Source organism: Diaporthe batatas (assembly GCF_019321695.1).
Source record: "Diaporthe batatas strain CRI 302-4 chromosome Unknown Contig00013, whole genome shotgun sequence".
Taxonomy (NCBI): domain Eukaryota; kingdom Fungi; phylum Ascomycota; class Sordariomycetes; order Diaporthales; family Diaporthaceae; genus Diaporthe; species Diaporthe batatas.
This window is the reverse complement of record NW_025408560.1, coordinates 1,587,981-1,605,383: the sequence shown is the minus strand read 5'-3', so window position 1 is coordinate 1,605,383 and position 17,403 is coordinate 1,587,981. Positions and strand designations below refer to the sequence as shown.

Genomic DNA, 17,403 nt, shown 5'->3' with positions numbered 1-17,403 from the left:
AATATGTTATTAGTGCTGATTGTATGCGTTCGTTGTACTGTTACGCTGAAAAAACTGCACATCAAGACTCAGCCGGATCACCATACATGTCCACCTCAAATGACAGCTTGAATACTCTTGACTTCTGTTACGACTATTATTGGCTAAGTTATGCGTGAAGTATAAATGCCCGTGATTCCCTGTCCTAATGGATTGAAAACTTCCAAGAACCGTATCCAAAGCATCACATGGGCAATACATTGTTATCGAGTGGTAGGACTACCTTGCTGTAAATTGAGACGAAGTGGTTTTGTTTCTAACCCTCATACATGACCACGACGAAATTCTTGCCAAGGCGCTGTTTGAATGTAACCATGTCATTTTAGTGGAGTCTACCCATTCTCAGGGTAATCAACTACGCCAAATTTGAACATTCTATGCCAACAAATAGGCGCTGTAGCACAAAAAGACAAACATCAGCTTATTGTTTCGCCTTGTTGGTCCTCGCACTTGATATCGCAGTTACTGCTCCACTTGCAACGGAGTATGTCCCACGGAGACGGAAGATTTCATTCGCTCAAATGAGCCAACATCGACAAAGGCAGCACCACTAATGCATGTGGAAGCCTGTTAGAACCAACAGCTACTTGCTGTGTGATTCGGGCCTAGTTGGCCGTCTGAAGCAAGAGGTCACAACCTCATAAAACCCCAGCCTTCCCTTCACACGATCAATGCAGTAAGAAACATTGAACACTATCGTCTCGCCCAAGTTCCAAAGAGCAACGATTTTCCATCCCCCTCAAACTCAACAAAGTAGGAAAAGACGACGTCCTGGAGAGATTAAAAATGGCGGAAACCTCGGAACAGCAATCCCAGCCTATGCAACTGCTCAAGTTCTCCGCACACCACTACCGGGCCGAGGGTGTCGACGAGCAGGCATTTGCCAAGTGGTACCAGGAGGAACAGATTCCAAGGATGATCAAGATCATCCAGAAGCACGGCATCACGCACTACAACCTTGTACGTATTGACCAATTTTGCGGATTAATTGAGTGAAGCATACTAAGAGCATGGTCCGACAGTTTATCACGCCAGCTTCGTTGAGGAGCTTCTTCCAAACTGATCTGGACACGCTGAAGGGTTCGCCCGGGTGGAAGATGGCCCCATACGATGTCACATCTTCCTACTGGGGGACCCCGGATCAGCTGAGGGCGATGCTTACTGATCCTGACTGGGAGGGAAAGGTGGTCAACTTCGAGAAAGGTTGGATTGATACGTCCCGGGCTGAGTGTCAGATCGGATGGGAGAGTGTTTACTTGAAGGACGGAGAGATCATCAATGTTGGAACCCTCAAGGAGTACCCAAACTAAGATCTCCACTACTAGCACTTGATTCCAAGTCAGGCCATAATTAAATATATCAAAAACCCAGCCCTGAATGCAGTTTTTGAGCGACACGGGACACGTCAACTTTAGAATCTCACGTACCACAGCGTTCGTCGGTCAGGGGTACAATGAAGCAGCCAGTTCCTCCAATAGTGTGGTGCCAAGGAGCACTAAGGCTGACTGACTGACCTTAATGTATATTTACACATCGACTTCAGCTGCTTGAGCGGAAAGCACACTGGCAATGTTGGTTTGGATGTCTTTCACATCAGCATCAAAACTCCAGCAGTCCCGCCAACCTTCGAAACTGACGATATTATTTTTGACGCCAAGTATATACTGCGGAGCCGTGTGAAATTATCATTAACCATCGAGAGCATATTCGAGAGTACCCTTCAGATGACCGGCAAGGATCATGCAGCCTTCGTGGTCCCCACCAAAGATAACACACACGATCAATCACACAGTACCAAGATGACCAACGGCGCAGCCAGCGATAGCACGATAGGTCCTACGCAGATTCCCGAAACCTTTCGCGCAGCTGAGGCGCCCGGGTTGGAAGCAGGAGCAGAGGCCTCCACCGCCGGAAAGGACCCGCAGCAGGAGCTACAGCAAAGGCTGACGACCAAATACCAGTATCCGCCACTTGCTGATGATTCTGATCACATCCGTATACTTGATCTCTTTCCGGGAGAGCGTGATGACCCCATCCGGGCCCGGCTGGAGCCCTCCTCGTTGAGCAACCGGCCAAGCTATGAAGCTATCTCATATGCATGGGGGAGCAAGACTGACACTGATGCGGTCTTGATCTGCGAGGGCGGCCTCGAGTACTCGGTTGAGATCCCGAAAAGCCTCCATGGGGCTTTGCAGCAGTTGCGGCACCATTGCGACCATCGGTCCATCTGGGCTGACGCCGTCTGCATGAACCAGACAGACGACGAGGAGAAGAACCACCAGGTCCGACTGATGCGGAAAATATATCAACGAGCAACGGTGGTTGTCATCTGGCTGGGGCATGGTGATGACATTCCTTATAAAGTTGATTCCTTATTCGACATCATCAGCCACATTGGTCAACACAACCAAATCCCGTCACCTGAAGAGCGGGAGATCTGGACCGCACTTGGGCGGCTTTTCCAGAGGTCATGGTTCGAGCGGGTGTGGTGCTTGCAAGAGGCAGTCCTGGCCCCCTCGGCCAAAGTCATGCTTGGGGAGCACACCACGTTCTGGGAACGCGTCGGTCTGGCGGCGAGGACGATCCATTATAACTCGTCGCATTTTCCTTCTGGTGAGGGTCTCAAGGACGGCGTGCGCAATGCATATCTGATGTACTGGCTCTCGCACGTACACGAACGGCGAGTGGTCCCTTCGGTCCTAGTTCTGCTCCAGCTCACCAGGCGCTTCATGGCGAGCGACTGCCGGGACAAGATCTACGGCATCCTAGGAATACCAACAACAGACTCGGACCCCGATGCCGGCGAACCTTTTTTACAGCCTGATTACACCAAGACACCGTCAGAGGTGTACATTGACTGCGCCTCGGCCATCATCCAAAGGACCCAATCCCTCCGGCTGCTGTCTCTTGTCCAGCACTGGAACCTCCGCGGACGGACAGCTGACATCTTGAAACGGATAGAGGCCGACGCCACGATAGTCAACGTCCCATCGTGGGTGCCACGCTGGCACCAGCACTCCACAAGAATAATAGGGCCATACCACGAAGCAACAAACAACTTCGACGCCTCTGCCTCTCTGAGCCTCGACCCCGGGCTCAAGACCGAGGTCAGAGGCTCCGAACTAGTCACATATGGCGCCCGGATGACCGCCGTCGGATCCGTCTCCCGGACCTTCGACTCCTCCATGACACTGCCACACAACGCACCGCAGGTGGCCGCCGAGATCTGGGCGGGGGCTTCCGACCACCTGAGGGCATCCACAACGGACCCGACAGAGGCCCTATACGCGCTGAGCACCTTGCTCACCGCCGGCCAAGACTGGTACGGCCGCATCGTCCAGGACAGGGAGCAGCACTTTGCCGACTTCCAAGACTTCATCCGCACCGCCGCCGTGCTCTCCCACGGCGAGCTCGCAGCAGACGTGCCGCCCGGGGATCAGGCACAGGGGGCGATGTCTTCGCCACAGGCACCACCAGGAAGCCGGGGAGACGACCCGCAACCACCACCACCACCACCACCACCTCCTGGACGCCGCGCCAACGCGCTCGTCGACGCGCTGTTCCGCCCGCGGACAGACATCGCGGTGCCGGCCGAGCCGCCCAGGCCCAGGGCCGGAAAGGCCAGCCGCTTCCAGGCGGCCCTCCGCATCGTGTGCACCTGGCGGCGCCTCGTCGTGACCGAGGACGGCCATGTCGGGCTCGGCCCCGAGGCCGCCGAGCCGGGGGACGTCGTGTGCATCCTCGGGGACTCGCGCGTGCCGCTGCTGCTGAGGCCCGACGCCGCCGGCGCCGGCGGGGGCAGGTTCAGGCTCGTGGGCGAGGCGTACATACAGGGCATGATGTTCGGCGAGGCCGGGATACCCGAGGTGGAGCAGATTGTGCTGAGCGATAGGCCGTTTGTGACCGTGGAGGAGGTAGTTGGGCTTCGGGATGAAGCTTGAAACTTAGCTAGCTGGGGCTTCGGCCATAGTATATTTTCCCTTTATACCATGTAACTATCTTTCTATTCAATTATTTATTTCTTACTCCTAGAGCTTATGTACAAAATCTTCAATAGTTTTATAGGTCTTGAGCGTTCACCATTGTAAGAAGGCGCCGTGTATGTCCCCGGACGTATGCGAAATAGAAGCGAAACCAGATATATGTGAAATAGAGGTGAAACTAGTCACCCATTTAGCATGGTCGGTCTGACAGTGATTTATTTGGCCTGTCTGGGTCGTCTCTTATAGCAGGATCGGTAGATATGATGACGTATAGGTGCTCTTTCACCATATAAAGGCGCCATGTCCCCAGAACGTATGCGGAATAGAAGCGAAACCAGATAGGTGCACTTTACAAGCTAGAAATTTCGCAATTAGGAACCGATTCACATTCCTGGGCCCAAGAACGTGGACACGGATCAAGCCTCTAATTTCAACACATACCACAAACCCATCCTTGATATTAACAGATACTGAACTCGCAATATCAAACCGAGGGAAGGTGAGCACTTATAATAGTAACATCATACCGGCAGAAGAGAACACTACTACTCAAGATTCAAGATCGCCAACTCCATATGTACACCAGTGACAGAAGCCCTGCAAGTTTCACACACCCCTAGACCAAAACACTCGAACAAAGACAAGTTCAGAAAAGGATGTCTTCAAAAGACCGACACCGAGCAGAAGACAAGTCGCCCCTTGTCAAGACGGATGCAAAAGAGAAGCCCGGCACACCACACCACACCCAGCTAGGGCCTAAACCGCCGCGCCCTCCCCCTTCCCATCCCGCGCAAGCCCAATGACATCAACCCACCCCTCGGGCCTCAGCCGGCCCCCGGGGTACACGTCCCGGACATACGCCTCCCCCTCGGCGGCCCAGGCGAGCAGCCGCTCCTCCTCGCCCCACATGCCCATGGCCAGCATGCCGACGGGCAGCCTCCCCTCCCCCTTGTCGACGTCCGCGTAGCCCACGGGGACAGTGGCGGCGGGGCACCCGCTCGTGTTGGCGAGCCACGCGTACGTCATGGACCGCAGCGCGCGGTTGCCGTCCGTGAACCCGTACCTCTCGTCCCCGGGGGTCGCGGCGTACCCGACGTCCGGCATCATGGGGCTCGCGATGAGCAGGGAGGCGCCGTGCCTCTCGAACAGGTGCGCCAGGTGCGCCATGATGGCCGCCCGCACCTGCGCGAACTTCATGTAGTCGTTGGCCGTGGTCTGTGACCCGACGGCCGTCATGACCTGGTTCGCGGGGCCCATGAGGTCGAGCCAGTGCTGGCCCTTGGCGTTTCCGGGGGGCACGCGGTCCTTGGCGTGGTCGGCCGCCTCGGCCAGGCAGGTCGCGCCGTGGGCGACCTGGCCCTCGCGGAGGAAGGGGATGTCGATGTCCACGGTCTCGTAGCCCAGGGTCTTGGTGAAGTGCTCGACGGCGCGGTCGAAGAAGCCGCGGACCTGCGGGGTGGCGCGGGCGATCCAGGGGTGGCAGAGGCCCAGCAGCTTCCTGTCGCCCCTGGCGGGCGGGCGCGAGGGCGCGAAGAGGCCCTGGACGGGGTCGGCCGGGTTTGGCTGGGCGATGACGCGGTAGGCGATGGTCAGGTCGGCGACGTTGGACGCCATGGGCCCGACGATGCACATGCTGCTGTTCATGACCATGGTGCGGCTGTGGGACGTCTTGAGCGAGTACTGGCCGGCGATGGCGGGCGGGATGCGGATGGAGCCGCCGGCGTCGGTGCCGATGCACAGCGGGACGAGGCCGGCGCCCAGCGAGGAGCCGGCGCCGGAGGAGGAGCCGCCCGGGTAGTAGGCCTTGTTGTACCAGTTGGTGGGGGTGCCCTGGGCGGCGTTGCAGCCGGTGGTGTCCATGCCGATCTCGTGCTGGTTCATCTTGCCGACCATGAGGGCGCCGAGCTCCTCGAGCTTGCGCACCGGCCAGATGGACTCGGCGGCGGGCTTGGTGAAGTAGTCGTACTCGGGGCGCACGGCCATGCCCATGGTGTTGACGTAGCCCTTGACCTCGCAGTCGGCCTTGACGCCAAAGGGCACGCCGTCCAGCACGCTGAGGGGCTTCCCCGCCGCCCACCGCTCCGTCGACGCCCGCGCCGCGGCCAGCACCTCGTCGGTGTGGATGTCCAGCCACGCCGTTGAGTACTCGGTCCGGTCGGGCCGCGTGCGGTCGATGACGGGCAGCAGCGCCTCCACGACCTGCAGCGGCGTCACCTTGCCCGCCTGGTACAGCGCGTGGTAGTCTGCGAACGACGACCACCGGCCGGGCCGCCCGGCATCCTGCGGCCGGAGCAGCTCATCCTCGAACGTGGGTGCGGCCGCCGGGGTGCTCGGGTCGTCGGCCAGCGGTATGACGGTCGGCTGTGCACTTGGTCAGAAGACAAGTGGGGAAAGTGACAACTGGTCGAATCATACATCAAACCTCCACCGGTGCGAGCTCAGGCCATCGATGCTGGTCAGCTTGCTGAAGCCGGCGTTGCCGTACAGGAACCTCTGGAGGGCCTGGCTCCTCGTCACGCTGTGCAGGCCTCATCAGCTCGACTGTTTGTCTCGGCTCACTGTTGGTTGCGTCACCAAGCAAAAGCTGCCACGCAACACAAGCACTCACATTGCAGCCCCGATGGCCAGGGGCACGCCCCGCAGGGCAGGGTTCTTGTCCTCCTCCGTCTTGTAGCTGATGTCGGACGCCGCCTGGGCCGGGGGGTAGTCGGCGTAACGTTGGGTGGGCGCCATCTTGCTCTGGGCCGTCTTATATGCAGGTGGGTAGGCAGGTAGGTGTATTACAGTCGAGAATAAATAAATACCTGGGAGAAACAAAAAGGTGCGAGGAGGTTGGGGGAGGTGAAGCACGCGATCAATCAATTGGGTTCACAGAGAGTTTATAACGACGTTGGATGGAATCATCTGAAGTCAAAAGCGACAGGCAGGGTAGGCAGGCGCGCGCCAGCTCGCTTGCTGCTTGCTTAGGTAGGCAGGTACTCTAACTGGCCTCCCATTACCAGGGAGGTAACAACAAGTCGTCCGGTGAAAAAAGCCGTGGGTTTCAACGCAACAACTTGAATCGGTTCCAATTGATGCCCAGGTTGCCAGGCCCCGGCGGGACAAGAGGTGGAGGCATCATGGAAGGATTCCATCAACAGCCGCGAGCGCACGAACGTTTCGGGTCGTCGAACGAAGCTACCACAGGCGGGCTACCAGCTCGATCAGCCATGTCGGCCCGTGGGTACTGCCCGTGTACTCTACCAGAGCGCGCCTGGCAATCTTGCGTATTTTTGAGACCGGACCCCCACCTGCGCCCCATGGAATGGTGGCAGCCCGTAGCGTAGCGTATCTTTCAGCATCCTGTTGTGCTACCTCCGCGCCACAACCCGCCCGCCCCGCGCATGACAGAAGGCTGCCTCGGCTCAGGCACTACTCCGTACACATTGGACGATCGCCCCTGCAGGCCAGAGAGCTGCTGGGTCCATTGGGGCGGCTGTGGTCGATGTTTCTCTCGACGTGATATCATCGGATGATCTCACATGTTAGTTGTTAACCCTCTGTTCTCTTTCCCAATTGAGACTTCATCCCATTTCAGAAATGCAGCCCACGAGCATCACTGATATATACAAACAACAGCACTATTACTCTCTTACACAACCACTCAACACCTGCTTGGGCTTGTCACTAGTGCGAGGTGAGACTCGCATCGGTTATAATTTGCACGGTCAATTCAGCCATCACCATCTTCACCACAACACGACCGCAGTCTGCAAGTATTGAGCAAAGAACTTCAATTCTTGCCCCACTGGCCCGCCGTTCAGGCAAGTGGCCGTGTCTCTCTTTCGAGTCTATAAACCCGGACGTTTCACGGGTGATGAGGACGGACTCGTCCTTTTTTGTGTTGCAAACATGTAAACAAACAACCCAACGTGAAGAGATACCGCGAGGAAGAAAACACAAGTGACCCCCTTGACCCAGACCCGATTCTACTCCTGTCTCAACCGTCATCCGTTGATGAGCGAGATGCGGGCTCGATTGGCACACAAAGAACCGAGCTGCATGACGGTGAAAATGACCAAGCCACAAAAACGCCTCTTTCCCTCCACGCTTTCCCAATGATGCCCTTTCCCTCCCAGCCCCGCGCAGTTCCGGCCGAGGGTTGCGCCCCTCAGCCCCGGAGGCTGGATCTGTGGGCATTGTTGCCCGGGCTACCGTCAGCTCCGTAGCCCCCTTCTCGAGACACATGCCCCCCCCCTCTCCAGCTTTTCCCTCCCCGTGAGGCCCGGGCCAGCTTCGAAAAGCATGCATGCAGAAACAAAGTTTGTGATAAATGATAGGTCGCGAAAGTCCCCTTCTTTCCCTCGGGCAGAAAAAAAGATTCCGGGTATGTCGCCAAACGCCTTGCGAGTAAGCTGAGCTTTGAATTCCACCAAGGCGATGAGTGACGGACGATGAATGCTGTCAAAAACGGTCGCAATGCAAAGAACGCTAGATCTCGTGTGACGGGTAATTCCATGTTGTGGTCCGGTGGTGACAGCGTCTAGCACTGGCTGGACTGCCTGCTATATTGGTATCGGTATGATTGTTGATGTGATGAACACCCCACGCGAGGACTGGTAGTCGAATGGCCCTCATGTCCTGCAGTGGTTATTTTGACGCCTCCGGCAGAAAGTCACTGCCCCCCCCCCCCTTCGCATAGCTATCGCCTCCCTAGCTTCAACAGCCGGGTCCGGAGCCACAGCATGAATGAGGTCCAATAGCTCTGCGTCCTCCTCTTGGCCGTGTGGGCGCGCTTTGGCGTTCCGAAACGGACGTCGTTGATATCCGGCACCGTCGCGCCGTTCTCAGTACCCTCATAGTTGCTGCCTATCAGCGCCGACCCAGGCCTCTGGACCTTCTCATCGATGGTCGCCTGGCGGGGGGACTCGGAGGGCCGGGTGTGGGTGTGGCGGCTGCTGACGGAGGGGCTCAATGGTGGGGTGCGCTTCCGCGAGAAGGACGGCCGCCCGACGCTGGCCTTGTCGCTGCCGCCGGTGGCCCTGCGCGAGGCGGCCTTCTCCATCTTGCTGTCCTTGCGCTCCCTCTTCTTGCGCTGCTCCGACTCGTATTTCTCCTGCTTGAGCCTCTCGTTCTCCTCGAACTTGCGCCTGGCCTCGCGGATGTCCTCGCGGTTGACGCTGGTGTCGACCTCGCTGCGGGACCGTATGCGGAAGGCGCCCTCGAGGCTGGTGCGCAGGGGCGACATGGGGGCGGCAGAGGTGCTGGGGCTGCCCAGGGTGAGCGACGGGCGTGGCGAGTCGGTAGGGCTGGCGCCGTTGATGTGCAGGTCGGAGTGCGAGTACGAGGTGTTGAGGGATCCATGGGCGAGCCTTGAGGAGGCGGTGGGGTGGGAGCGGGAGAAGGGGGTGGTGTTGACGCGCAGCGGTGGGTTGTTGTTGACGTTGCTGTTGAAGTCTGTCAGGGAGGGCGTGCGCTGGCTGGCGAGCGAGGGGCGCCTCAGGCTGGTGGTGGAGTGACTGTTGCTGGGCTGGGGGCGGTGCAGGTGGTGGTGGGACGACAGGGAGGTGGACAGAGGGGTGGAGCCGGCAATGTCCAGGTCGTCGTCGTCATTCTCGGTGATGATGGTGGGCGAGTAGTCCCTGGGGGTGGTGTCGCGCTCGAACGAGGTGAACGAGTTGGCGTAGGTCAGCGGCGGGGTGTTTGTGCGCGGGGTCTGGTGCTGTTGGAAGGGGTGGACGAAGGCGCCCCCGTGCCGATGGCCACTGCCGTTCGTGCCTATGCTGGTGCCCGAGGTGGTGCGCGTGTGCTGCTTCCTCCTGATCTCGAGCCCCGCGACAGGCGTTGCCGCGCCAGACGAGGGACAGGCCGAGCCGGGCCCGGATGTTGGGCCGCCGTTACCAAAGGTCGAGGGCTCCCATGTCGAGCCGGGCAGGCTGGCGTCCCGGACCGAGCGCGACAGGCTTGTGCGAGCAGGCGGGTCGTAGACGCTGATGTGGTCGTCCCACCCCCGGTCCAGGTCGAGCGAGTTCTTTGGCGACGAGACGACGACCTTCTTCAGCATGGGCTTGACCATCTTGGATCGTGATTTCGAGATCTTGTTGGAGGAGTGGTTGTAGGAACCAGGCACTCCGGCAAGGGGCGCCATGTTGGCTGTTATTGCCTGGACCATGGGTGCAAATGTCGGTGCCAACGCCAGTCACCAGTCACCAGTGCCCGGCCTGCACGATGATGAGATGTGCTAGGACAAAGACAGTTGTTACACGGGCAGGACAGACAGACAGAGGAGTAAGAAGGCGGGAGGTGATGGCGGGGGCGATGGCGGCGCGGTTTCGTGGGCGGTAGCACCCGCCAGCCAGAAGGTATGTCAGAGGAGGATGGCGAGGCTGGAATGGAGCATAATGACCAGAGATGTTGCCGGCACTTGGAGCTGTCGCTGGGTTTCGTCGTCACGGCGGGTGATTTGATTAGATGAGACGTGAAATGAGCGGCAATTTACACGTCATGTGCCTCCTACTCGGGTCGAACCAGCAACTTGGGGGGACCAGACCAATCAATCAATCAATCAAGTCTTTCAAGCACGACCTGAACTGGTTCCTGTGGGATGTGCGGAGAGGAGGAGGAGTAGGAAGAGAAGCAGGTTATGGATATCGCGCAGGCGAGCAGCCAGGCAAGCAGGCAAGAATGGAAGTATGTAGGTCAAGGTAAGGCAGGGTAAGGTAAGGTAAGGTAAGGCAAGGCAAGGCAGGTAGGCAGGGAGGGGGAGGAGAGGGGAGGAGTGAGGTAGTAGTCTGGTAGTCCGGGCAGATGTATGTATGTACTGTATGTATGTGCGCAGGTATGTATGTAAGAATAGATAGGCACACGGGAAGGAGGGGTGCAGGAGCAGGTGCAGGTGCAGGTGGGCAGGATGCGATGAGGTGCATGGGTTGGCTGGCTTCCAAGGTTGGTGGATTGACATTAACCCCAGAGACGGATGGATAATAGTCTTGATGTCAGGAGCGAGGAATGCTGCTGTCTCCGGCCTAGCCCGCGTCCACTGCCTGTCCGGTCTGTCCAGCGTCCAGCCTGCCCGTCCTGGCTGTGTCTGTCTGTGGCAGGTACGGGGTACGTACTCCCTCCTCCCTACACAGTTTAGTGTAGAACCCTTGTTCCCCGGTCTGCCCGCGCCGAGTCGCATGCTAGTCGGTGTGTCGGAGGATCTAGCACGAGGCACAGCACATGCGATAGGCGCAGCAATGCGACAGACACATACAACACTAACATGAACCACTCAGTCATCACTTCGCACTCGCACCGTCAACGCACCGCAGCGCAACGCACTGCAACCGCACCGCAGCAGCAGAACGAGAGAATCGTCAGCAGTAGCCAGCAAACAAACAAAGCAGAACCAAAGGCAGACTCAACACTAGGCCAACTCAAGGGCCCAGGCTCGACTAGCATCAACCCTAGCACTTGGATGATACAAGAATAGTCTACCAGCGAGGCAATATCATCACCACTGTCATCACCGCCGCCAAAATAAAGCCTCAAAAAAACAACGCACCACCGCTCCCACACAGTAGCACCACACCCCTCGAAGCGGCCCTAGAAGGCGCCGGGGAAACATAGGCGAGCCTCAAGCGAGACGAGCGAGGGTTCCTCGCCATCTCCTCCTCCGCCTTCATTGAATCGCGTCCCCACGTCCCTCATGGCCCAGTGCCGTTGATCTGTCAGTTGTGCAGCCCTGGGGGGAAATAGTTTGCTAGTTTCCTCTCTCCTCCTCTTCCCCCTGAGTCCTGCAGATCAAAGAAACCCTTCTGCAGCCCTTCTAGAAAGGCGGTGTTGCGAATCCTCGTGGTCCCCCCCCAGTGCCTCGCCCGGCCAACCGGCGAGCCCATCAATCATCAGCCTCAATTCCGCACCCGGGGCTGTGTCTGCCCGGTTCTGGGCCCGGGGTTTACCAGAATCGACATGGGACCGAGCCCACTTCTTTTTTTTTCACCTTTTCAAACAAACATCCCACCCGGTCTCCCCCCCTTCGAAACCCACCCGGCCATAGGCTCTCACAGGGAAGACAGGCGGGCGGACAGGCGGTCTCTTGACCGCCTGGCCGAGGTGGAAATAGATGGGAATTAGAGAAGCCAATGCCCGTGGGGGAAGGGCGGAAAGTGGGTTGACTGGAGGGGCCGGCCACTCACGACTCTGTATTCCTCGCCTTCTTCTCCTTCTGGCCTCCCTGCTCGCTCGTCTATGTCTCACCCTGCACTAGCTTCCTCTTGTCCAGAAGGCTCTCCGTCACTTCAGCAGGTGAACTCAGGTCTCAGAAAGTCAGTCTGGCCCGTCGGCCCATTTCTTCTGGCTGGCAGCTGGGTTTGGGGCTGACTGATCGGACTGACTAACGACACTGACAGGCGTCCGCCTCAAAGCCTCGGGGGCCCGCGTGGGCCGACGCGATTCCCTTCCCATCCTGGGCAAAGGCCAGCCTGCCAGCCTGCCAGCCTGCCAGGCCAAACCCACCTCGATTCGCGGGCTGGGACTGGCTAGCTTGGACTGGGGCCAACTGGAACTCTGGGGAAGCCAAGCACTAGCGAGGCCTGAGTAGAGGGGGGAAAATGCCTCTCTCTCTGCGTCTCTGCGTCTCTGCGCCTCTGCCACTCTGCGTCTCCCTGCGTCTCATCCCACATCTCTCGCGGAAACCCGAGGCTTTGTCATTCCACCGGCGGGATGGAACCTCGCTGACAATCGCTACCAAGACCTCGGGATCGGTGCTCAGCCTGCTGGCCTGCAGGAAAACCAAACCGACTCAGCTGAAAGAAGCTCTTGCCACACATCCATTCAGCCATCCAGCCCATCTCGATGCCGTCTGAGCCGCTTGACGCTCCGGCCCAAGACGACCCGACAGTAGGGAGCCCTAAAAAACCTGGTAATTGGTCCCCCTTGTATGAAACTATGATGTCTTTCTGCTTGGTAGACCAAGTAGACCTATCCGGCCTACACACAGACACGTAACTACACACTGCATAGAGATCTTATCATCCCTCCCTTTCATCATCACGATCTATGCCAGCCATGCCATGTCATGTCATTGCCCGTTCATTGCCCTGCCTCGGCGGCCCTATCTTGCCCGCCCCCCTCCCCCCGCCGGACCGCCCGCCCTCTCAGCCTCTCTGGCTCGCAGGTGACTGGTGGGTTCGAGTGGCGCCCTGACCCTCGGCGCCGAGGCCCTCTTTTTGCTCTTTCTTTCTTCCTCTCTTTTGGGACTAAACTCTTTCCGTCCGCTCTGCCCATCTCTGCCCTCAGGCTCACCAGCTCTCGCCTAGTCAGTTCTTGTATACACTACCAGGTACAACTACACACACAGACACACACGAAGAAACAAACAGCCTCGGAACCTTTCCATGCCCAGTGTCCCACCACCGCCTCGATGCCCCAAGCCAAGTGGTGCGGTTGTCCCGGCCCCTCTTGCCGGGCTCGATAGGATCGCTCGCTGCCAATGTATTCGCGACAAATTCCCCTCACCGGCGGCCATCACGTCAGACCTGCCCTGCTCTGCTACACGTAGTTTGCTCGGCCACTTGGTCGGCCTAAGTACATACATACATACATCATCGTTCGGCCGATATGTGTTTTTTTCTTTTCTTGTCGGTTACATACCCGGTATGACGAGGCCTTGTCCCACGCCCCCAAGCTACAAACACACACATACGCGAGGCAGCCCGTTGCTTGGCCTGCCGTGCACACACGTATGAAGAAACAATTGACACCAGCCACGGCCCGTGGCGCTGGGCCGCGTGTTCTTGTCACCAACTGGCATACCCCTCCCGCCGAAACTGGCCCAAGCCCTACCGCCGCCGCGCCGCTGGCTTGTGATAGCTGCCCACGGTAACGTTGCCGGCCACTCAGAGGGCCCCTCCGGTGAGGCAACTGAGCTGGGTCCGACCTGGTGTGATTCCCCTCCTCCTTCGCCCTCACATCCCCGCCCCGGCGCCCGGTTGGTGTGGCTAGCACTGTACGGAGTACATGTAGTCGGTACAGAGACTGGTCTGCCCATTCCCATCTATTCCCTCCGAGTCCTCGTCAGGCTACGGCAAGGAACAAGAGGGAAGGAATTCGCGAAAACGCGTTATACTTTCCGCACTTGCTGCTGCCCAGGTGTGAATCGGCCCGGATCTTGGTGTGACATTTACACTTATTAGTAGGACGAGCTCTTGCAAGCAGGCTATACCATACCACCCCCCATTCGCCCCCCTCCACCGTCTTCCCCACTCCCGCCGCGCCACAAAGACGATAGCTCTGGCTCGGCTGGCCCTATCCGACATGATGGGATCTGCCGGGGCCGCCGCAGCAGGAGCTCGGGGCTCCATTGCTGGTGTTGATCACCTGCTCCGAACCACAATCAAACGGACGACTCGGCCCCCCAGGCCCCCTATGACCTACGACCTACGACCTATGACCTATGGATACTCGCGCTGTCGGCTCGCCCCCCAGGCAGGCTGAGGGCGAGGTCACCTTCTACAACCAAGATCTGTCCGGAAACATGTTTACATGCGTGCGTGCTAGCACGATGAACTCGGGGGGTCCAAAAGCCCGCCGCCCACGAAGCTACCTAGGTACTGTGTAGCTAGCTAGCTGCGGTGGCCCCGTACAACCCCGTCCCAGGTTCCAAGCGCACTCCTTGCATCCCCCGCGTCCCGCAAACCAATGGCCCCCTTCCCGGGCCTCGTAGACAACCACCTCCGGCGCAAGCAAGCCCGGTGCTGCTTCCCCCCAGGCCCCCCCATCCATTCTGCACGGCGGCCTGGTGTACCATAGCACAGCGTGCCACAAGATCGCCCACGGTATCACGTCCCACGGGCCGTGATGACTTGACCCTGTGCGGATAGTAATAAACCAACGCTGGAATACCGTTGTGCCCTGGCCTGGCCGCGCCCGCGGGCAGCCAGCTTGCTTATTAGCCAGCTGTCAACCCCCCCGGCGGAGGCCACAACCTCAGTCAGCTTGAATACATAAACCTGCAACAGCCGCCCGGCCGCCGGGCGCAAAGCCACACCCCGCCAGGGCCAGTCCGCGTAATCTCAGCTCCAGCTGTGTCGAGGAGGCTGCGGCGGCTGCCCGCCCTTGGTGGAAGGGTTCTGTGCGTGCGTGTGTGTGTGCTTGTGTGCGTGACAAGGCAGGACGGACGGGGAGCTGGCTGCCACAGACGTACAGTAGCACCCAAGATCGCACGGCAAGAAGGCCGGGACGTCCCCTGCCCTCTGGGAGTCGTTGCAGGGTGTAGGGTACGATGCTGCCCGGCAATCGCTTGCTTCGCTCGATCGCGAAATCCTCGTGCCACCCGCCCGCCCGGGACGTCCACGTCTCCCGGAACCGACCAGTGCCGCCGCTACACATCCCCCAACAAACCACCACTTGGCAGTGTAGATAGTTAGGTAGGCAGGTAGGCAGGTAGGTAGCATCGAACAACGGGAGCCGAGGACCCGGGCTTAGAGGGGCCTAATAAGCTGCCAGAAACAACAACAGCATTATTGCGCGTGCGGCTCCGGCGGGATCGTCCTGTTAGTGGGGGAGCCTGATGATCTTGATGTAACCAACCACTCCAGCGGTACGGAGGCATTTACAACCCTCTTGGAGATCAGAGTTTGACCTCTTTGTCTTGGGCAGAGGGTGGGCGGCGGCCTCCGATCGTTGCGTGTCGAGTTCTCTGGGACCACCACCGGTTCCCCCAAAGTCTAATCAGACACACACGACCAGATTATCTGGTAGGTCGCCGAGAGATGGGCGGGGGGGGGGGTCGTTGCGTGGTTGCCGCGAGAGGGAGATAGATACCCGAGATGCGTCGCATGTCCAAGGGCCGCAATTCTAAAACGTAAACTCGGGCAGTTCGAGCCGGCCCCTAACTTTCGCCATCGGTGGTTCTACAATGTCGCACGTGATTGATGCCATCCTATAGCAACAAGGAACCTGGCTGGACGGCCGCCGCCTCTCATTCCGTGGCTAGGAGCTATATCCCGGCTGTCGCAGCAAGAACAAGTGTTCACGTTGAGGACACCATCCTTGTAAACCCCCTCAGAGAATCACGATTTGCCAGCAGTCGTCACTTGTGAGGCGCGCAGCCTCGTGCTGTTTCATCGGTGCCCGGAGATCCTGGCTCTCCTCTCATCCTACGACTTTGTTGGCACTCACTCAGTCCTGTCAGTCAGCCAGCCCGACGTAGTGCCGCGCTCGGGTTCAAGGACTACTCGGCGGCTGGGTCCAAGGTCCAGACCTGGTAGGCCACAAGCTGGCCAGCGCCGAACCCGACGTGCGCGTGTTTCGATGGGTGCGCTTCGCCCATGAACTCGCAGGTACGTTTGCTCCGGACGCTGACAGGGAAGGTATCTCCTGGAAAAGAACCTTTCTCCAGCCTGCTGTTGCCAGAGCCTTCTGAAGAACAGGATCTCGAGTCGCCTGGAAGAGCGGTCTGCACCCTTGCCCACACATATGCGCATGAACAGTCTAAGATGAGGTAAATCCGACCAAAGCCCTTCACGTCAGTGGGAATCGCGTCCATCCCAGTTCTTCAGGAAAAGTGCGGGTCGAGAAGCGAATGAGCATCCACTGGAAAACCTTTGTAAGTGGCCGGATCACTGCGAGCCACAGAACACCAACTGCATATCAACAAGATGAAACAACAGGGCTGACTTCATCTCGGACGAGCCGGTGGGTGTGTGGTCTGTGCCAGCCTGATACTCTCAGATCTGTGGAGAAACACGCGCTCGTGATTTCTTCGCGTCCATCTGCTCACCGTCGAATATCTCAGGATATTCCTGGGGAAGACAACGATGCCCTGCATCCAGGACGTCACAGACAGACAGACAGACAGACAGACAGCCATCTTGCTGGGGAGTTTGGGGGTCATCGAAATATCCAAACCCGACAAGACATCATGGTGGGCAACCTCAGTTTTGTCTGTGTCGATTGCTCGGCAAACTTTCCATGTGTGCATCACTTCCGTGGATCTCTGTGATCATTCTCCTTTCCTCAAAAGATCTAGCCCTCGCCGCATCCTCGGTGACGACACTCGTCGCCACGAAGATGGTCACGCAAGTAGTCCTTGTGTGAAAACCTGACCAGTAGAGGGAGTTCTGCAACATCTGGACATCGAGGCTTCACGCGCCGTCAACATCCTTCCAAAGTCGAAAGCGAGCAGTGGCAACCACCAGGCCCGTGCAAAGACAGCACGAAGGCGTGGGAGTTCTCGGAAGCTCACCACTGATCTGGAGCACCTTTGACGTGGCAAGCTGATGCCTATGGCAGGGCAGGAGGTTTCCTCGCTCTTTTCCGCCTCGGGCCCTGTGACGAGTGATCTCTGAAAGGCCACAGCCCAGAAGAAGGTGGCCACCTGTGTTACACGGCGACACAGGGACATACTCTCTGTCAT

The 17,403-nt window shown here is 58.5% G+C and overlaps 4 protein-coding genes across 4 annotated transcripts; 2 read left to right on the top strand and 2 right to left on the bottom strand.

Annotated features, from left to right (window-relative positions):
• Positions 1 to 1,136: 1,136 nt before the first annotated feature.
• Positions 1,137 to 1,349, top strand: KVR01_010692 (uncharacterized protein; the record flags this gene model as incomplete). The annotated part of the gene is made up of 1 exon (XM_044794117.1): positions 1,137 to 1,349. One exon carries the CDS (start codon positions 1,137 to 1,139, stop codon positions 1,347 to 1,349), a length of 213 nt encoding a protein of 70 aa, XP_044640851.1.
• Positions 1,350 to 1,590: 241 nt separating this feature from the next.
• Positions 1,591 to 3,994, top strand: KVR01_010425 (uncharacterized protein). Its single transcript, XM_044783262.1, has one exon. The coding sequence runs from the start codon at positions 1,764 to 1,766 to the stop codon at positions 3,978 to 3,980; it is 2,217 nt and encodes a 738-aa protein (XP_044640584.1). The 5' UTR covers positions 1,591 to 1,763; the 3' UTR covers positions 3,981 to 3,994.
• Positions 3,995 to 4,548: 554 nt separating this feature from the next.
• Positions 4,549 to 7,203, bottom strand: KVR01_010706 (uncharacterized protein). The gene is made up of 3 exons (XM_044782947.1): positions 6,631 to 7,203; positions 6,438 to 6,540; positions 4,549 to 6,383 (listed from the first exon to the last, which is right to left on the bottom strand). The coding sequence occupies exons 1-3, from the start codon at positions 6,753 to 6,755 to the stop codon at positions 4,779 to 4,781; spliced, it is 1,833 nt and encodes a 610-aa protein (XP_044640865.1). The 5' UTR covers positions 6,756 to 7,203; the 3' UTR covers positions 4,549 to 4,778.
• A 334-nt stretch (positions 7,204 to 7,537) lies between these two features.
• Positions 7,538 to 11,026, bottom strand: KVR01_010642 (uncharacterized protein). Its single transcript, XM_044789830.1, has one exon. The coding sequence runs from the start codon at positions 10,171 to 10,173 to the stop codon at positions 8,704 to 8,706; it is 1,470 nt and encodes a 489-aa protein (XP_044640801.1). The 5' UTR covers positions 10,174 to 11,026; the 3' UTR covers positions 7,538 to 8,703.
• Positions 11,027 to 17,403: the final 6,377 nt, after the last annotated feature.